Raw genomic sequence first — 19,278 nt, forward strand, 5'->3', positions numbered from 1 at the left:
GAATTTGCTTCTTAAAATGAATCAATAAATCTTTCAGATAAGTTAGTTAAAAAGTGGAAGATACATTGTTTTCCTATTAGTTTACATTCTTTTGAAGTTAGCAATACAACTATAGATAAAAAGGTTTTTCAACTATAAAAATTATGAAAAATATGTTGCATAATCGAATAAGAGATCATTTAATGAATGATTGTCTAGTAGCTTATATTTAGCTAGAAGTGTTCAATAATATTGACAGTGAATTAGTCATTCATTGATTTCAAAATATGAAACCATATAGAGAATACTTATGAAATACATAATTTATTTAATTAAATGTATTTAATTTTTGTTTTGTAGTTTTGATATCAATGTATTTTTTTTTGTAATTAACGATATTTATTGTTTTTATTTTAAATTATGTACCCTATCTATGAGTCCTAAATTTGTCATTGTTCATATCCTTGGGCAACTGCATCAAATCTGAATTCCTTAAATTAATCTGAAGTTAAAGACTCTTACATTAACTTTAGAGTAAATTACACTGACACACTCTGAGTTTTAGTGAAATTATACAAATTACCCCTAGTTGTATATATACATTTCATAGACTACCCTGTAAGATAGATAAATGTAATTTCTTAAACAAAAAATGATGACATATGTAATTATGTTAAACAAAATATGATATATTATGAAGACAAGTTCAATAGTATAAGAATCGATGTCTATTCTTTATTTTGGTTAGTTACAATATAATATGAGAGTAATTTAAATACATCCTTACTTTTTGATGCAACTTGTAACAAAAATAATAATGAATATACATCAAATTTATACTATTTGGATTTGTCTCCACAATATATCATATTTTGTTTAACTTAATTACCCTCCACTATTTTTGTTCAAGAAATTACACTTATATCTCTTACAGAGATAATCAATGTGATGTATATGTATAATTAGGGGTAAGTTGTGAACGTTTAAAATTTTTTTGGATGATTTGTATAATTTTACTAAAACTCGGGGATATCGATGAATTCACTCTTAATTTTATGTTGTTTTAACTATATTTTTATTTGTTATAAAGTGTCTTAATTTGATGTGCCTATTAATATTCTTGGGATTCTCGTTTGTGAAATTTGAGATTCTCATGTAGAAGTTTTGGAATAAAATGTCTTGAAAATAAACATTATCATGAATCTTAAATTGTAAAGGATGTAAGAATGTTGAATTCCCATGAAAATATTGCATTTTTAATGTTGAAATGACTCTCATGTCATCACTTTCCTAACTCTTATTTTCAATTTAAGTTTTTTATTGGAAATAACCATATGAACTAAATAAGACAATCAAACATGATAATAAAAGTTACTTTAACAGTATATTCGTCAATATTGCATTCTCAGAAAATGTTAGATAAAATTTTATAAATTTTTATCTATGTATTTGGAGACTAATTTTCTCCTGTTCGTGTGATTTTCCAAAATTTTACACTCATTATGTTACTACCTTCTATCCCCCAATTTTTTATAAAACTGTTTTATTACAAAAATACACACCACAAGAAAGTCCACTAACTGTAGCATGTGAATTTTTAAATTATCATATACTTTCTATAAAATCTGAAAAATTCAATTCATAAATATTAATCAAATTTTAAAAATATAGAAACAATAATTTTGTTTGACTCGGTCATTATGGATCATCTTAGCTGTGGTCACTATTACAGTTACCACATGAATCAATCCTTTTACTTCACATATGCCAGTATTTATAAGTGAAGGCTTATAAATACGTGTAATGTCCTGAGCATTTTTTTTTTTGTTAATTCTATCAAAAGTATCCTCTCACCTTTTTTATTAAAGAACTAATCCATTTCAGAGTTCGTGGTTGTCTCTCCAAACAAGTATTGCTCAAAGGAATCGAACAAACTTCTTGTTGGTTAATGTAAGGAGCATATGCCAGCATCTAATTAATTTTGAACACCCACAACTAAGAAAAGGACACGATAGTTAAACTGAAAAGGAAACATTATTAGTGATCTACATTTTCCACTAAACCTACCATAAACAAGCACACAAGGGTAGTAGCAGCAGTTTACAATCTCGCCTCTCATACAATAACCCAAGTGGACACATTGCAACAAGAGAAGTAGAATATACACAGCATTAGATATAATTTAGGAGTCGGAAACAACCTTTTCGCTTGTCAGGGTAAGACTCTATACATCTACTCTCCCTAGATCCTACTAAGTGGGAGCCTCATGCACCGGCAACCCTTTATATTGTTCAGACTGCAATGGTGAACTTCATGAGAAAACAATGGATTTAATTCGAGTCAGGTTGCTCAGGCTTCAATGGGGCACCTGATGATGATGCACAAGTTCCATTCTGTAGATAGAAGCTGTTTGCAACCAGAGAGTCACTAACCAAACCGACATCGACTTCATCGAAATTCAGAGGACCTCTGACCTTCCTGTTGCTAAAAATAGAATCACAGTAAGTGAGAACATTAACCTCTTTGCTAATAAATAAATTTCAAATTAAAGTACCAACATAGTAAAAGCATACCTGTTCAAACGGTTATTGATGGCAGTCAAGTCTTTTGAAGGGCTTTGATATGCATGAGTGCTCTCCCCAATACATGCATAATAACTTTTTGAGCTATGTGATATTAGAGCATCCATCTGTGTACATAATGAATGATGCAATTAGGTATTATAACAGAAATCAGACCTCAAAACTAGTAATGAAAAGGGACAAATACTCCAAAGAAGATAGACAAACATATTAGAGTACCTTAGATGATCGTAATGGTGAAACATAAACATTGCGTGAGGAAGTCACTTTTTTTGGAGACATATCAGGAAGGCTCGGGAAAGGACATATTTTAGGCGACCCAGGACATTGAGCCAAATGGCCTGCAAGGAAAAATGTAGATGAGTGAATGGATTGCAGAAATGAAATAGCTCCAAAACCCATGATTGAAAAGCAACTAGGCAAACAAACATGTACCATCATTTTTATTATTAACTTCAGGTATCCGGTTGCTTTTCATATTTGTTTCCCCAGGGCCAAGTTCAACTAGCAGCGGCTTTACAGATGGAATGAATAATTCATTGTAAAATGTAATGATGTCAACATGCTCCTGTCCAGCTCTCTGTTTTCATTCAGATCATTTATATGGTCATAGGTCTCATAAAAGTAAAGGTAAGCATCAAATTAAGTTACATACCCCTTTACGGTGTGTCAATGACCAATCAACAAATACACTGCGAAAAACTTGTAGTTTGCATTGTGGTTGCTTTCTATAGTTGTTTATGATCTCCCTGAAAGTTAGGTTCAATTGAGAAATCTGCAACACAAAACAAAGTGAGAAAAAGGTACTACTAGGAGAACACATTATAGTCTCAATTTTCTCAAGTTAGAGAGAGAAACCTTTGCAACTCCATATAAGCAACACAAAATGATTTGGTCAATATGGTGGTTGAAGAAGAGAGATGTGCATTGATTAAGGATTTTCTGGAAAAGACGGTATACATTCTCCCTTATCTGCTGAGATAATTGTAGCCTTTCAACCATGTCACTTATTCTGACTGCTCCCAACTTAATTATCTAGAGAACACAAGTGCACACAAGTCGTAATTCTTACAATGACTTAGTGGAACAACATATCATTAAATCTTAAATAAACACATGCACCAGCACAGCTAACACATCAGCTTCAAACAGATATGGAAGTGAATGTAATAATCCAATTCCAAAAAGCAACTTAAATTCTCAAGTCTCAACATAAAAGATAAACAGAGCAAGTAGTTCCAGAAACTATGTTAAAACAGATTGTGATGTCTTGCCACCTCAAACAGATAGGGAATACATACACAATTGCCAAATGTTGAAATACCTTGCTGAAAAAGATGTTGATACCAGTTTCTGCACATGTTTCTCCTCCGCCTCCTGGAATTGGTTTTGTTGGACTGAAGGGGAAAACATTCAACACAAAGAACCAAAATATGAGCACGACAATAAAGTGATGAAACATTTAAATAATGCTAATTTACATAGACAGCTACTGAAGGGCTCATCCATGTTATACCTTGCAAAAGCAGATTGCAAAGGAGGTGGGGGTAGCTTTGACTTAAGGTTGCTGAAGTGAAGTAGCCGGTCTTTCACCGGTGAAGTGAAAGAATTTCGATCAACCAACAAATTTCGATATTCAGTACAGAGTCGCTTTGGTGATCTCATATCCCCATTCTGAGCTGAAATTTATCCATTGATGGAGATATTACTTAAGATGAAAAATATTATTTTCAGCATGTGTTCTTTAAGGAGAGAGGATTTGAAGTGAGGAACAATCTTATGCATCATTATATATTATCATGACAACTACTCTAAAAAATGATGAGGGGAAGGTACATGAAAACCAAAAAAATCAGTTAAAATCTTCAAACTAATATGAGAGGATAATTACTTGGCGAGGACTCAAGCTTAGGCAAGGAAGGCAAAGGAGGCAACCCTCCACAAGAGAAGTTGATATGCATTGCAATTTCATCCAATGATGGCATTGGATCAGCTAACAGTCCAAGACGATTTATTTCTGCAGAGAGGGCAGGTTTAGCAACCACTAAGGAATTATACATTGATGAACCCTTTTCCCAGACCATGCTCTCTAAGAGTCGTTCTTCCAATGAATTCAAATGCCGCCTCAACTCTCTAGGGAGAGATTCTTCATGTCTAATAAAACTTTCAATCACCTTGCTAAGATCAAAAGCCGTAATTCCAGTCCTTTCCAGCACCGCAGGGAACAACATTGTCACTGTCTTGTGAGTTGCCAGGACTAATTCTGCAGAACACGCGAGCATACACCGATGGAACCTCTCATTAGTCAGTAGTGAGGTCAAATTAGTTGTATGGAGTATTTGAGCTTCTGCTCTGCACATTGCCTCCAGTACCCTATAGTATAACTTCAGGGCTTCCAATCTTCGCTGTTCTGCCCAAATATTGTCCATGAGATTTGCACTTTGCAGACTTCCAGTTACACATCTTTCTCCAAGAGGGCTACTAGGAAATATAGCCTGCAAAATAATCTGCGTTCTGCGCACCACATCACTTGTAACATCCTTGTCACACAATGTCAAGAATCGCTCCAGCTCTTGTGAGGGCTTTGATGCAAGTGGAGAAATGACAGTACGAAGCCACTTTGCAGTAGTCATTGCCGTGCTTACAGGGGTGCCTGCCATCTTTGAATTTGCAGTACCAGGAACACCATTGGAATGAGACGCAGGAGAGCGGTGGGGTGAGAGTGGACTTGGAATAGTCTTAACAGGAGATGACATCAAATCGAATTTTTTCTATAGAGAAAAACAATAAATAATTTTAGGTATTTGCTCGCACAAAACAGAACTAAATTTGGGAACAACTATTTCATTGTCCATACCTTTACACCGCTTGCTGAAACAGAACCTCCAGACAAGCTTCCAGATGCTAACAAACTGTCTTCCTCATTAATGAACAACCTCTCATCCAATTCACCTTTGTTGCCAATCATGTCATCATAATCCTTTTCTAAGATATTTAAATTGGATAGCAGAGACAATTCCTCCATTAGATCATTAAAATAGGTCAAATCATCTGCAAAGAAATAGATGATAAAAATCAGTTGAAGACATTATATATTCCTGATGCATAAATAATCAATGACACAAGGAAAATGACCTTTATAAAAGTTCTCTAGGTTTTCAATTTCACATTCAGATGCCAAACAGGGCTTCTTCTTCAATATATTTGCAATTAAATTATTGGCTTTCTCCATGGTTTTCCTCAACTCATCTTCTGAAGTGTTATAAATGTTGCAAAGTGATGCAAGGAGGTCGACACCTCTGTTACTTCTCTTAACTGGAAAAAAAAACTATTGGAATTAGAACGGAAATTTAATTTAAAAATTAGGGAGTGTAAACCCACCACCAAAATAGCATACAAGTAAATGGACGGGTGTTCACAATAACAAGTATGCATGCATGTCAAAAGGCAGCCCTTGCGAAAGAGAAAAGAGTAATTTGAATAAAATGCAGGGGAGGGAACAAAGAGGGTTACCAAAGCGAGTTGAGTCATTAATGTTGAAATTCCGAAAGCGAGCAGGAACATGAATAACCAAGATAGCCTGTAAGAGATACACCCAGCAAATAAGAAAATGTTCCCTTCACGCCCCCACAAAAATATGGGAGCAAATATCACAACTTCAAAGAACAGAGTTGTATTTAATGTATGAACATATCATAAAATCCCTCAGCCTCAAGCAAATATTTTATAAAAAAATCAGGAGTTCAAAATTCCAACAATTCTATTTGTATTATTCTACATTCAAAATAAAAAAATATGAAGCATATCTGTGGAAATACCATCAGAATCCAACTTACCAATATCGAAATTAAACCATTGGTGGAAGTCACCAAGTCTTTGAAACGACTGAAAGCATGCACACGAAGTGCCAAGAAAAGTAACCATCCAAAGCGGAGGTATTCAGATGCATGAACAGTCGCAGATGAGCTCTTTTCAACATTTGAATCAGTCACCACGAAGAACTCTCCAAATACTCGTTTGTAGTACCTGCACCACCAAATTTATAAGGTGTCATATCATCTCATCTTCTAGGTATGCAGCATGCTGCACTGCACACGATAATCAAAGCTCACATTATGCAACAAAAAATAGCAATGCTTGACATACAATCTCAAAGTCTGAGGTAACTAAAAGACAGTGTTGCAGATCTGCTTTCTCAGATCATTAAGAGCAAACAATGAGACAATTGATCATAGGATAGCTATAACCCCATAGAAATGTTTGGTCTACAAAAGACTAAATATGAAAATTTAAGTTGTTTATTATTTCATATTCAATAAGTTTATTAGCACCTAATAATGCTTGTACACCTTGAGTAGACGGCCACCATTCATTTCATACACATTTTTATCCTCCAGCAAAGTTTTTCCATTTTTATCATAAACTACCTCCTCTTTGAGGTAACAATATGACTTGAATAATATGAAATACTAGCAAATTATGTATAAGGCAGTGCCACCTTCACTACAATAATCATCAACTATCTTAAAAACAAAATGTGGGATATACATTATGACTTAGGATGCCATTCAGGAAATCTTACCCTGTGCTTTGTTGAGTAGAAACATAAGAGTAAGAGAAAGGGAGGAGAGAAGTTGAAGAGAAATAACAACTTTCTCTTCTTTGGTTTAAGAAAGACAGTGGGAGGAGGGAAGAAAAATAGAATGGGACCCACACACAGATTTGTCTCTCTGCTTGTGCAAAGAAAGTTTGGGACAAAGTTATTTTGGTCTGAAATGAAAAAGTTATCCCTCAGTTTTTGTGTTTTTATGCTACATTTCCATATCCCAAAATCAGATATCTGAATAGGTTAACTTGTACTAAGATTTATACATCAGTGGATATAGGCTGTTTTCATAATTTAGGCTTGCAAACAAAAGGACATGATGGCGAGAAAAATTGTATCAATTATCCTCCTCTTAGATAATAATTAAGTTAATATTTATAATAAAATATTGAAAGATGAGTGGAATATTATCAGATAAAAATTTGATATAGTAATTAAAAATACCTATATAATAAATTATAAAATTATAATTTATGATTTTTTGTAAGTAGTAATAATAAAGTAACATTTTCATCCTTATTTTGGGGAGATTTTTGTCCCTTCAAAAATAACATTATTTCTCTCTTCTTATATCTATTCAACCCATTAAGGTGGAGAGCGAAGAAAACATATTTTTTTCTATACTATTTTATTCTTTCTCTCATACCAAACATTAAAAAAATCCACTCTCTTTCTTGCCTCTTTCTTTCTCTTCATCCTCTTTCCAATCCTTCTCTTTCTTCTCACTCTCTCTTCTCTAACCAAACATAGTATTAATGCGTGAGGACTCATGGGGATATACAACTATATACAGAAAATTATATTACCTATAATTAGCGCATGTTTCATTTTGCTTAATTATTGCACAAGAATAGCTTTACAGTCAACAAGTTTGTGTTGAGCTTTTTCATTATACAAATTTCTGAACCAGGTATGCTAATCCAAACACAAATAATGTTTTAGTCGTTTAAATGCCATGCTAGGGAAAATATAGTGTTTTATTAGTGTAAGGGGGTATGACTGTATAATAGTATAGGTACTGAAGAAGAGAAATTCAATATTACCACAAATTAATGAATGTGACTTAAGAGTTAAGACAAAAATCAAAGAAACAGATGCAAACATTGGCTACTCACTTGCTAAGAATCTTTAAGTGAATGGCATTGGCATGCATCTCCTTCGCCTGGTATATACATAAGAAACATAAAGAATCGCTTAATAAAAAATGGTTCTAAGGATTAATAAAAGAGGCCACTACACCTATACGTATCACAAACCATGCAAAAATGTAATCATGATTCTCTGTTTAGTCAATACCTCAAGTTTGTTTTCCCAATCCGTGCCATATATATTACTTAAAATTGGACCAGCCTTAACAACAAATTGAGGAAGTTCTCTGAAAAAATCTGCAATGCTGTAGAATAACAGAAGGTAAATGATTCCAGAAAATAATAGAATAAACTACAAGTTCCTAAACTAGAATAAGGCCAGCAAAATACTTAAGCTTAGCTGCTCTCATTATTCGGCACAAGGTAAGTCCAGTGTAATCAATCTCTTCCTTCCCGATCTCCTCATTTTTCTGATTCAATCTCTTGATAGAGTATAAAATAAAAGCAAACCAATACCGCTCTGCTTCTTCAGACTGTAAAAGAATTATACAGCCTCAGGAATTCAAATTAAAACTTCACTGTAGTTTATATTTTATAATTTATAATGATGTTCATATATGTACCGTTCCAATCCCCACTGACGAAACATTTGACAGTAGAAGATGTTTGGTTTGTCCAAACAGATTCATTGCTTCTTTACAGCTTTTCTCATCTAATGCTAGTCCATTCTGTCATTAAACATAAAAAGCTAAGAATTTAATGGTTACCAAATATCAATTTAAAACTAAGGCAAGAACAAATCTGCCTATTAACAAAGAAAAACTATATTTGGACATTTCTTCTATTCTGTCTCACTTATTAAATCAATCTCTATCTAATCTGGATTCATTAAATTCATTCACCTCTACATACAGATACACTCTCACCCTTTGTGGTTCAAATTAATCATGGATAGATAACAGATGCCATGCATACAGGGAGTTTCTAAAAACTTTCTACTTAACGACATGCTACATCACCATGAAAATGGGCCACTCAACTTGCAAAATACAGTATGCATGTCATAAGCCATAACTACTTGACATATCATCTAGCAAGAAAAATTATTTAGATATTAAAAATATGAACTCTCATAAAATTAAAAAATTCAACAGGGTTTGCAGATTCATTGCACTGGGTTTCCATCATGCATGGTTCATTATCTATGTTCATGCCTACTATTTCAAAGTAAAAAAATTATCCACTTTGCCCCTAGTTAAAAATAAACAATTTTTTAATCTTCCTATCTTTCTGTAATCACTGATTAGATGGTGGAAAAATAACAGTTGCATTTTCTACTCTCCAGCTCAAAACTGTAAATTTAACATAGGTAAGTGCATTATAAACATAATATGCAAAATATACGTACAAAAAGAACATATTTCACTCAGCCTCACTAACAATAAAACTTAAAAACCCTAACTTTATACATACAGATCACTAATATTGATTTAACAAAACCACAACACAAAAGAAAACAATTCGACAAAAAAAATCGGAACCGAGGAACACTGAGTGATAAAAACACAAACCTTGCAGAATTCGGCGAATCGAGTGTCAGATTTGTCACCATTATCTGCCAAACCAATCCCAGGTTTTCCCTCTTCCATTTTCAGCACAGTTGCAGAAATCACACCAATAAAACCCTAATCGATGCAGATCACACAAAAAGGAAACTAATTTCACAGAGAAACGTCGACAAATTCGAATAAGGAAATGAGAAATTGCAATATGAATGAGAAATGAAGAAACCCTAGCTAGAGCTGAAAGATGGAACAAGACGATAGGAGAGAGAAATTTTCTGAGCGCGGGTGAAACGCAACGTCACTATGTTTCTGTGTTAATCTTTTTTTCTTTTAAAGAAAATATATTATCTTTACTCATTTTATGATTTATTTATAATAAATTTTTGTTTTTCCTTTAAAGAAAGTTATTCAGGTTTTGGCGCCACTTGTCATCACGTACAGGTTTTCCCGCCAAAACATGTTTCTGACGTGGATGAGGGCAACGTTGTAATTTCGTTGGCCGTGGCATGTGGTTGTATCGCATTCTGTGAAATTTCTCAGCTCATTGAGTTTTAGTTTTGGCTTCTTTGGGATTGATAACAAAGAGGAGTTAGGATCCCCTCCATTAATCGAGATACAAGTACATCAAAAAATAAAAACAAATATAATTTTTAATGACATATTTTTCTTTCTAATTATAATGAAATGACACTATTATCATTAAAAGCAAAGGAAAATTCATATATTTGCTTCTCCATTACTGGAGAGGATACTTGTTCAATAATTTAAAATTTGTGAATGGAAAATAATATATTTTCATACTAATCATCTTATATGTGAGAAATTGATATTTTATTTATGAATAATTAGTTTATAAGTGATATGTATCACTTTATAGTAGGTATGAGTATATAGTGTTACTCATTACATATGTAAATGACATATTTTCTTGATAAATAAATTTACTTTTTTATTTTCTAAAGTGAAAAGAGACTAATTTTGGCTAATTTATTAAAATGATATGTTTGAAAATTGGTAGTTAAAGCTTATCTATTAAACCACATTCATTAACCAACCAATGTTCTTAATGTAGTATAGAATAATGATGTAAGATTTCACATCATCTCAAATATCATATTAGGTCAAAAATTAAATGTGTAATTTCTATGAATAATATTTGTGGAGGTTAATCTATTACCTAAAAAAATATCAAATCTACTAACATAATCATTTTCATTCCCACCTTTTCACTTTATTCTTCACCTCCACCTCTATTCTCATCACATAATTAAAAGAAGCCCAGACATTACTTTTTGCATTTTACTTCCCATTTTTCATTTTATAAGTTTTACTTATAAAAACTTATAAAACGTGTTTAGTATGTGATTGGAGTTGAGGTTTGAACTTTTCACCGAGTTTAAGTTATAGATTGTGTAATTAAAATATTAGCAAAATTTATTAATATAGAGTTAATTATGTTATTAATGCATATAAATGTATTTGTTTTTATGGAAGTTTGTTCAAGTATATATTTTATTTAATGAATTTTATTTATTCAGTTTGTTAGGCTTCTCCCTATACGGAAACTTAGAACCAGTGTTATGAAAACTTGTTCATGCTAGTCGGTTCAACTGTAAATCGGTTTCAATATCAGCATAGTACAATAATTATATCGATTATGTAATCATATTTGTTAAAACTGATTTTTTTAATTCAATAGTACCGGTCATATTGACCAGTTTAATTTAAATTTATTCTTTTAATGAAAATAACTTATTTTTACCAAAATATTGGTATAAAAGATCAAACATACGACTACTATATTTTTCTACTTAAAAACTTGATCTATCATCAAGTATACATTTTTGTTTTAACAAATGTTACAAATAAAAGTTGTTATTTTCTTCTTTATTATTTTTAAATATTATTTTTTATTATGTTTTTGAATTATATCATGTAAACAGAAAAAGTTTTGATTAAGAAACAATTCACTTTGGGATCTCTATATATCAAAAGAATATTAACCTCTAATTATTGATTGAGAACTTCAATGTACACACATAAAAAAAGCCTCTTCATATAGACTTAAAATTTTATAACATATATACTGAAAAAATAATTATTTCTGGGTATTTAACTATTTATAGCATGATGAAGTAAGAAAACAAGTAAATAAAATACTGTCTATATAATAAAGTGATGCAATAAAATCAAACAGGATATGGAGTTATGGACTATTAGCACAAAGATCATTCTTAATACGATAAAGTGAACCTTTTTTCTGTCTCTATATAATATCATTTGAAGAATATAGTGCTTTTATATATATATATATATATATATTTAACCACAATCGATTGGGCTTAATCTATTGGTTAGGTAAAATTAGACTTTCATATGTTATATCATATGAGGTTATTAACCCAACATTGTCTAGTTGTATAAAGTCTTGTTAGATTTCAAAAAGATCAAAAATCAATATTTTTTATTTTTAAGAGTGATAGTTGTCAGGAGATACAAAGTCACACATATAGAAAATGATTAATTTTTTATTTATAAGAGATAATACATTTAGTAGTATAAAAAATCACTAAAAGTCAAATACAACTAATCTATTTTTAATAGTAATATTTGTTGGGACAAATACTTATGATCTTTCAAAGGAGTTAAGTTTTCATCCAAAATACCCACAAAATATACTATTGTTCTCGCATATAACATGTCATGAGTATATAACTTTATAAAATACACTAGTCACACATTCATTGCATAAGCTTATACAAGGAAACCTATTATTCTATACGAAATGGACTTGAGGAGAATAACTTAGGATTTGATAAAATAAAAATAGAAAAATAAAAAGAAGTATATATTCCTTATCTTAAAATATTGGATAAATAAGTTGCATTAATACAATGAAAATAGTATACATAGTGGAACCAAATAGGTTCACCCTGTAACCGAGGGGAAGCACCTAAAGAGACCTTTTTTTTAACAGAATATATGTTTGTCAATTAGTATAAAGGGAAAGTACACGTGCTATGAAAAAATAAGATCGCAAAAAAAAAAAAATCGGTTACAAAAATTTATAACCTTGAAAAAACAAAAGAAGAAAAGTAGACACAAAATTTAACATAAATAGTTTATTAAATATGTGCATAAGACACATTTGAACTTATTAAAAAGGATTAATTTATACATTGGGAATTGAAAAAAACATTTATTGATGCATGTCAATTTTATAAATATACAACTTTGTCATGCAAACTTATTTTTTTCAAAATGAGTTAAGATATGCAATTGAGCATGTTAATGTTTTGGATTATACATATGCATGTTGTTGATCACAATAGTATGAGGTAGATGTTGAGGCCTATTCGGGTCTATAGGATGCTTACTTTCTTTCATCCTTGAGCTTTTATATGAGATTTATTTATTACTAGGATTATGACAGAACTTACCCTATTATAAGTGCTTATAAATGTATTTAGAAATTACAAACCAGCAAGGTTTTCTGGTTGATTGTGAGATTCTAACTCATCTTTTTGGAAATATGAATTGAATCATTGTGGATTAGCCTATTTCATTTTCTTGAAATTCTGTCCTGGATAATATAACTATCTACAATTTTGTTTTAAAGGAGAAAAAAATGATTGTGTATCATTTTAGAAGTATATTTTATAACTCCCAGACTTTTTTCGTAATTTCATCATCCTTCAAATATCAATTCGAAAACAGACTCTATTAAAATCGGAGGGGTGGGTATATGGAAACGGGTATTTGGGAAGAAAAGCATTCATTAGTGGGATCAAACCCACACCTCTGAATGAATCTCCTCAACTATTATTAATAGAGTTACTAACAATGGATCAATATGCTTTGTCCAGACACACATTTCACTATTACTTAAAAGCCTGTGGGTTGTGGCTCCCCTATTATGTCATTGATATTAATGTCATGCATTCAAAACATTACCATAATCTTTCTTCAGCTAAAACACTCATCACTAGAATTGAGTGCCAACATTACAAGCAAGCATCAGAAATCCTATAGTGTAATCTGACTGGAATAAGGGAAATAGAACAGAAAACAGTTGCAGGTTTTTTTACTTCCTGTATAACATTGACTGGTATTTTGGAGTAACTAATTGGCAAGTTTCGCAACATGGTGTTAGTCTTTTTTTGAAACAGCAAAGATGATTATATTAAAAAAGCACAACGGGTGCTAACCCAATACAACAAAATCAAGTCATCTGTAAGTTACAATAGTTCAGAATACAAAATCTAGGATCTAAGCACTATTGGCTAAATGGAAAAGCCAATTTACCCACAACAGAAGAATATCAATACCACGACCTAACTTGGATTAAATCAACCAAGTGTAAGACATTTTTTTCTTATCATTGAACACAACATCATTCCGCAAAAGCTACAACGACCAGATCATACAAAACCACAACATTCTCCACGTTTTCTTCCCTTTTTGGGCTGCCAATAAGAATCATGAAAAGCTAAAAAGATCTGCAATTGAGTGAGGAGTAGTCCCTGGAATCTTTAACCAAGCAAAAATTTCAAACCACACTTGTACAGCAAACTCATAGAAGAGAAGAGAAACAAGTGCTCCAGAGATTCATTAATATTGATGCAAAGTGCACACTCTAAATCAGCAGAGTTGTGTATAATATTACGACGAAATAAAGCATCCTTAGTAGCAATTCTTCTTTTAGAAAATTTCCAAATAAAACAACAAACCTTAGTAAGAACTATGGGATTCCAACAGTTCTTAACCAAATAATTGCTGTCAATGCTAACTGCATTCGGACCCTGCTCTGTTGTTTGAATCTCGACCAAAAATTCGAAATATGCAGATTTAACTACATAGGAACCTGACCTGTCCAGCCTCCAAATCCACCTGTCATCTTATTCCTAATACTATTCTTTTCTAGTGCGCTTATCCGCCTAAAAACTCTCACATCCACACCTTATTTCTGGCTCTCATCAGCACTCCATTTGCTAGCATTCACAACGAAAAGGGTACAATTTCATGACATGAACAAAAGGGCAGTACAATGCACCAATGTTCCACCATTTTCGGGTTTAGGGGAACACATCTGTCCCAAAAAGTGTTACTTTCTCTTATTGGTAAAAAATACTTTATTATTAAATTTTAAACTTAAATATATGTTTTTTAACCAATCAAAGGAAATATCACATGGACACACTCTTTTGGTACAACAGATGTTGACCCCGGGTCTAGGAGGGCCAAACACTCAGGTCACAAGAGGGCAGCATTACCATTTCACAACATGGGCAACATAACAAATTCAAATAGGAGGATAAAGCATCATTTTGACATAATAATTTCAGATGAGTGTGGGGGAACATTTCAATCCAAAACAAGCTCTAAACATTGTGACAGCGAAACTGCAAAATAGAAACCAGAAATTTTTACCTTCTTTGTCCCATATCTGCAAAGGCTTGCTCCTAAAAGAAAAAAAAATACACAATTTCATCATCATAAGCTATGAAATATGTGAAACTGAAATCTGAAACAAGAAAAACACAACATACCCGAGGCTGTATAATATAGAAAGAAATCCAGATTGAAATGTGTTCTTGAACATTGTTGTGATAAATTGAGGTCAAGTTTTCAACCTAAAAGCGAAAAACTGAAAAGAAATAAAAAAGAACACAAATTTGATGTGCAGCTCCGTATGAATGAAACCAAATTGGAATAAGGAAATTTCAAAACAAAAATAATAACAATTGAAAATCAGAAGGCCTGAAATATATTGAAGAAAGAGAAGTAACAATCTGAAACCCTAGTATGACGGAAACGTGAACTATTACCGTGAAGAGCAGAAAAAAAAATTAAGTGGTTAGTATACTCAAACTACATTATCACAAACTTGGTATACTAACTTAAAGTGAAAATCGTGTTTAGGATACACGATTTCTGAAAAAAAATAGAATTCATAGATGTGAAACACGACTTCCATCAGAGAATATGTTAGGGAAGTCGCATTCATAGTCCACGACTTTCCTAAACTCGTCGATGAGGTCCACGATTTTCGTAAAAACTACGCTATTTCCCTAAATATTTTAAAACATATGTCTAATGATGTAAAAATTATACCGTACCAGCCGATTCGACCAGAAAACCAATGAACTGGCTCTAACCGGTACAGTATAGATGTTGAACCGACCAAATGTTAAAACCGGTCAAAATGGGTAAAAAACCAGTAAAAATTGGTGAACTGGCCATGACTAAACTGACCAGTTTATGTACATATTTTTTTTTAACTTAAAAACCTATTACAAAGTGACTCATTTTCCAACTCTTCTTCAACACTTTAAAACACATGTTTCCAAGACATACTTAGATTACACATTTTGGTTCATAACATTTGTGTATAAAATCTCAGTGACATTGTGTAATCTTGGAGTACTGTGTGAAGATAAGATTTGTTACAAAAATATAATCTCGATATGAGACAACTCATTGGTGTTAAATGTTACAACTCCAAATTTATTTGTTTTGTAAAGTGAGTTGTGAATTTGTGTCATTTATTTATATTTTGTGGTTGTTAAGTGATACTTTTGGATTGATATATATTTTGTAATCTAGACTTTGAATTTGTTAAAGACTTAAAGTTGTTTGTTTATGTGAAATTTGAGTAGATTATAAATATGAATTATAAAATTGAGTATCTATCTATTTAAATTTGTTTTGTTATAGGTTTATATATATATATATATAAGGAAGTATATCCGGTTTAACCTGCATACGATTTAATTACTGAACCACTGATTGAACCACTATACTAGTACTCAAACCAATTTGATAACCAGTACAATTTTAACAATATTGATATAGTCAAACTACATTATCAAGTAACTTTTCCAAGAAAAAGTGTAAACAAACACAGAAAAGGAAGTGAGATTATGAGATTCGGAAAGTGTTTTCTGGTTTGTGTGAGAGAAAATCCACAAACTAATAACTTCCACTTATAAATATTTGAAATTACTTTAAATTACAAAATGACTACTTTTTATTAGCATTGTCCCAACAAGTTTTCCGATATCATTAAAAAAAAAGTAATATATGTTACAAAAAGTGATATTATTACTTTGTTTATTATTATTGATGTGTTTTACCAGTGTTACATATTTATATGTCATTTCTTATAATATAAGATACATATTATATATATTTTGTTTGTTAATTATTAATATTTGATTCTAGGAATTATACTTGGGAGTATTATTAGTAATTGGGCAAAACCCCACGATGCATGCCTGTCACCACTAATTTAATGGAAAGCTCATGAAAAATATGTTCATCCATCATAAAATGTTCATTTAATATATCGTATTTGTTCGCTGACATTTCGAATTGAACGAGTAAAATGGGTGGTTCACGAACATTATTAGATAAAGTATTAAACATAAAAAATACAAATGTATATATATTTTATCAAAAGTTGAGAAAGTAAGTTGCATTTGTTATTTGTATATCAAATATAAGAAAATACTATCATTTTTTTATTATATATACTAACGTGACAATAGACACTTCGTGCCTACGGCCTACATTTTTATTTTTTCGTATCAAATATTTAACTTTTATATATTTTATTTTGATAAATTACAATATTTTTTAAAATTGAATATACTTTATAAGTTTATATTGTAATCGTTATTGAATGCATTTTATATTATATTTTTTGTTTTTATTTTAATGGTCAAATTTAAGTGAGAGAATGATTAATATATTGATAGTGGTTATATATGATTGTATAATTTATTTTGTAAAAATTAAAAATTGTTAAGGAAAAATAGTAAAAATTATTCTATGATGGTAGTTAAATCATATTTTCCCTTTGTATATATATATAAATATATATATATATATATGCATATATACTATTCTTTTTATATTTTGTATGTAAATTATGTACTATTATTATATATGTATTTATATTTTGTATATATTATTCTATTTGTATGATTGTTTATTATAATAAATATATTTATATACAAATTATGTATTGCTTATTTTGTATGAAATATATATAAATTTATATAAACTTTTTAGTTTTATTTAGAGCTTTTGTCAGTCGTGCTCATATTTAGAATAGGCAGCACATAATATTTTATGCATTATTTAAAAATGGATATGACCACTTTAATTTAGGAAAATATTAGATGAATATGAACAGCAGCACAGGGCAACCTAATTGCCCATACTATTTGGGAGTGGAGATTGACAGGTAGGCATGCTGACAGAATTAGATATAGTTGGAAAACAATAATTTTGTCTTCAAGTTTATCCTGGGACTGTGAATCCACATATAACGTTAATATCACCCATATAGAGGTGTTACCAAATAGACTAAACACTCCTGGTACCTTTCTCCATGAGTGGTTGGATGCAAGTAACTTTATATTTGAGGGCTTATCCACACATCTTTGTTTCCTTTGAATAAAGCATGTAGCTTTTTTCTCTTCCGGAAAAGTATACAAAACCTTCTTAAATTTTGTGTTTTGTAAGTAAACATTCTAAATTATTTTTTTTCCTAATTATTCTTTAAACTTTAATTATTAGTGAAATTGATCCCTACATATATACAATTTAAAATTATTAACAATAAAATTGGAATTAACACATTAGATGGATAAGATTTAATAATGTACTTCTCTTATTTAAAAGTGACCCCATTTTGTACTTCACATTCTTATTATTTAAATCAAGTTGTTACCTTTACTTACCTTGCTACTCAATTTTGTTATAGTTGTGATTGGTTATAACCCAACATATGGAGTGATGTGTACCTTTGTTGTGGAAATCAAAATCTGGAGGCTCAATTGTGAGATGCATTTCCACTTGGAATTCCTTATGATCGAATCAATAACTTTAAGATTAAAGGTTTTGATGGTTCTCCAAATACTTCTAATATAAAGTCATCTAATATAATATTAAATTTTGAGATTGTTGTTGGTCATGTCAATTTGCAGCAATGAACTTGTGTTAATTCTGTTAGAAAATAAAAGTAATTCAAGGAATAATTAGTAGTTGCTATAATTAGGAGGTAGTTATGGTAATTATTTTAAGTATGGAAAGTGTATAAAACACTCATTGAGTAATGCATTGAATAACAAGATACTTTTCTCTCTAAATTCTCCATAAACTCTTCCTAAAAAAAAGCATTTATTCTCTTCTTCAGTTCTTCTATAGTTTCATTGCTCTAAAAAATTCAAATTTTATTGTTAGTAATTTAAAATTATACGTATGTATGGATAAATTTTACTAATAGTTAAAGTTTAAGAAGTAATTAAGAAGAAAAATTAGTTTAGAAGTATCTACTTATAAAACAAGTAAGGGATTTTGCAAACTTTTCCATTTTTTTTTCAATTTAAAATCAAAATGAAAACATAAGATCATCTTTTTTTTACAATTTATAATAAATGGCGAATATA

At 30.9% G+C, this 19,278-nt stretch overlaps 1 protein-coding gene and 1 long non-coding RNA gene across 7 annotated transcripts; both read right to left on the bottom strand.

The window, feature by feature from the left end:
• LOC109352016 (retinoblastoma-related protein-like) lies at positions 1,955–10,134 on the bottom strand. 5 transcript variants are annotated; one of them, XM_019593779.1, is made up of 18 exons: positions 9,827–10,131; positions 8,879–8,983; positions 8,646–8,788; positions 8,464–8,560; positions 8,283–8,329; positions 6,398–6,587; positions 6,075–6,141; positions 5,697–5,876; positions 5,419–5,612; positions 4,453–5,332; positions 4,078–4,240; positions 3,886–3,958; positions 3,420–3,596; positions 3,217–3,336; positions 2,997–3,141; positions 2,781–2,902; positions 2,553–2,668; positions 1,955–2,457 (listed from the first exon to the last, which is right to left on the bottom strand). In XM_019593779.1, exons 1-18 carry the CDS (start codon positions 9,902–9,904, stop codon positions 2,310–2,312), a joined length of 3,045 nt encoding a protein of 1,014 aa, XP_019449324.1. In that variant the 5' UTR covers positions 9,905–10,131; the 3' UTR covers positions 1,955–2,309. The 5 variants fall into 5 exon arrangements, with proteins under 5 accessions (XP_019449324.1, XP_019449323.1, XP_019449326.1 ...); XM_019593778.1 differs by having other exon boundaries at positions 1,955–2,463; positions 9,827–10,129; XM_019593781.1 differs by lacking the exon at positions 8,646–8,788 and having other exon boundaries at positions 1,955–2,463; positions 9,827–10,127.
• Positions 13,994–15,667, bottom strand: LOC109353049. 2 transcript variants are annotated; one of them, XR_002108417.1, is made up of 4 exons: positions 15,649–15,667; positions 15,370–15,453; positions 15,251–15,282; positions 14,008–14,350 (listed from the first exon to the last, which is right to left on the bottom strand). It is a non-coding gene; the product is annotated as an uncharacterized LOC109353049 (long non-coding RNA). The 2 variants fall into 2 exon arrangements; XR_002108416.1 differs by lacking the exon at positions 15,649–15,667 and having other exon boundaries at positions 13,994–14,350; positions 15,370–15,636.

This window comes from Lupinus angustifolius, chromosome LG07 (assembly GCF_001865875.1).
Source record: "Lupinus angustifolius cultivar Tanjil chromosome LG07, LupAngTanjil_v1.0, whole genome shotgun sequence".
Taxonomy (NCBI): Eukaryota; Viridiplantae; Streptophyta; class Magnoliopsida; order Fabales; family Fabaceae; genus Lupinus; species Lupinus angustifolius.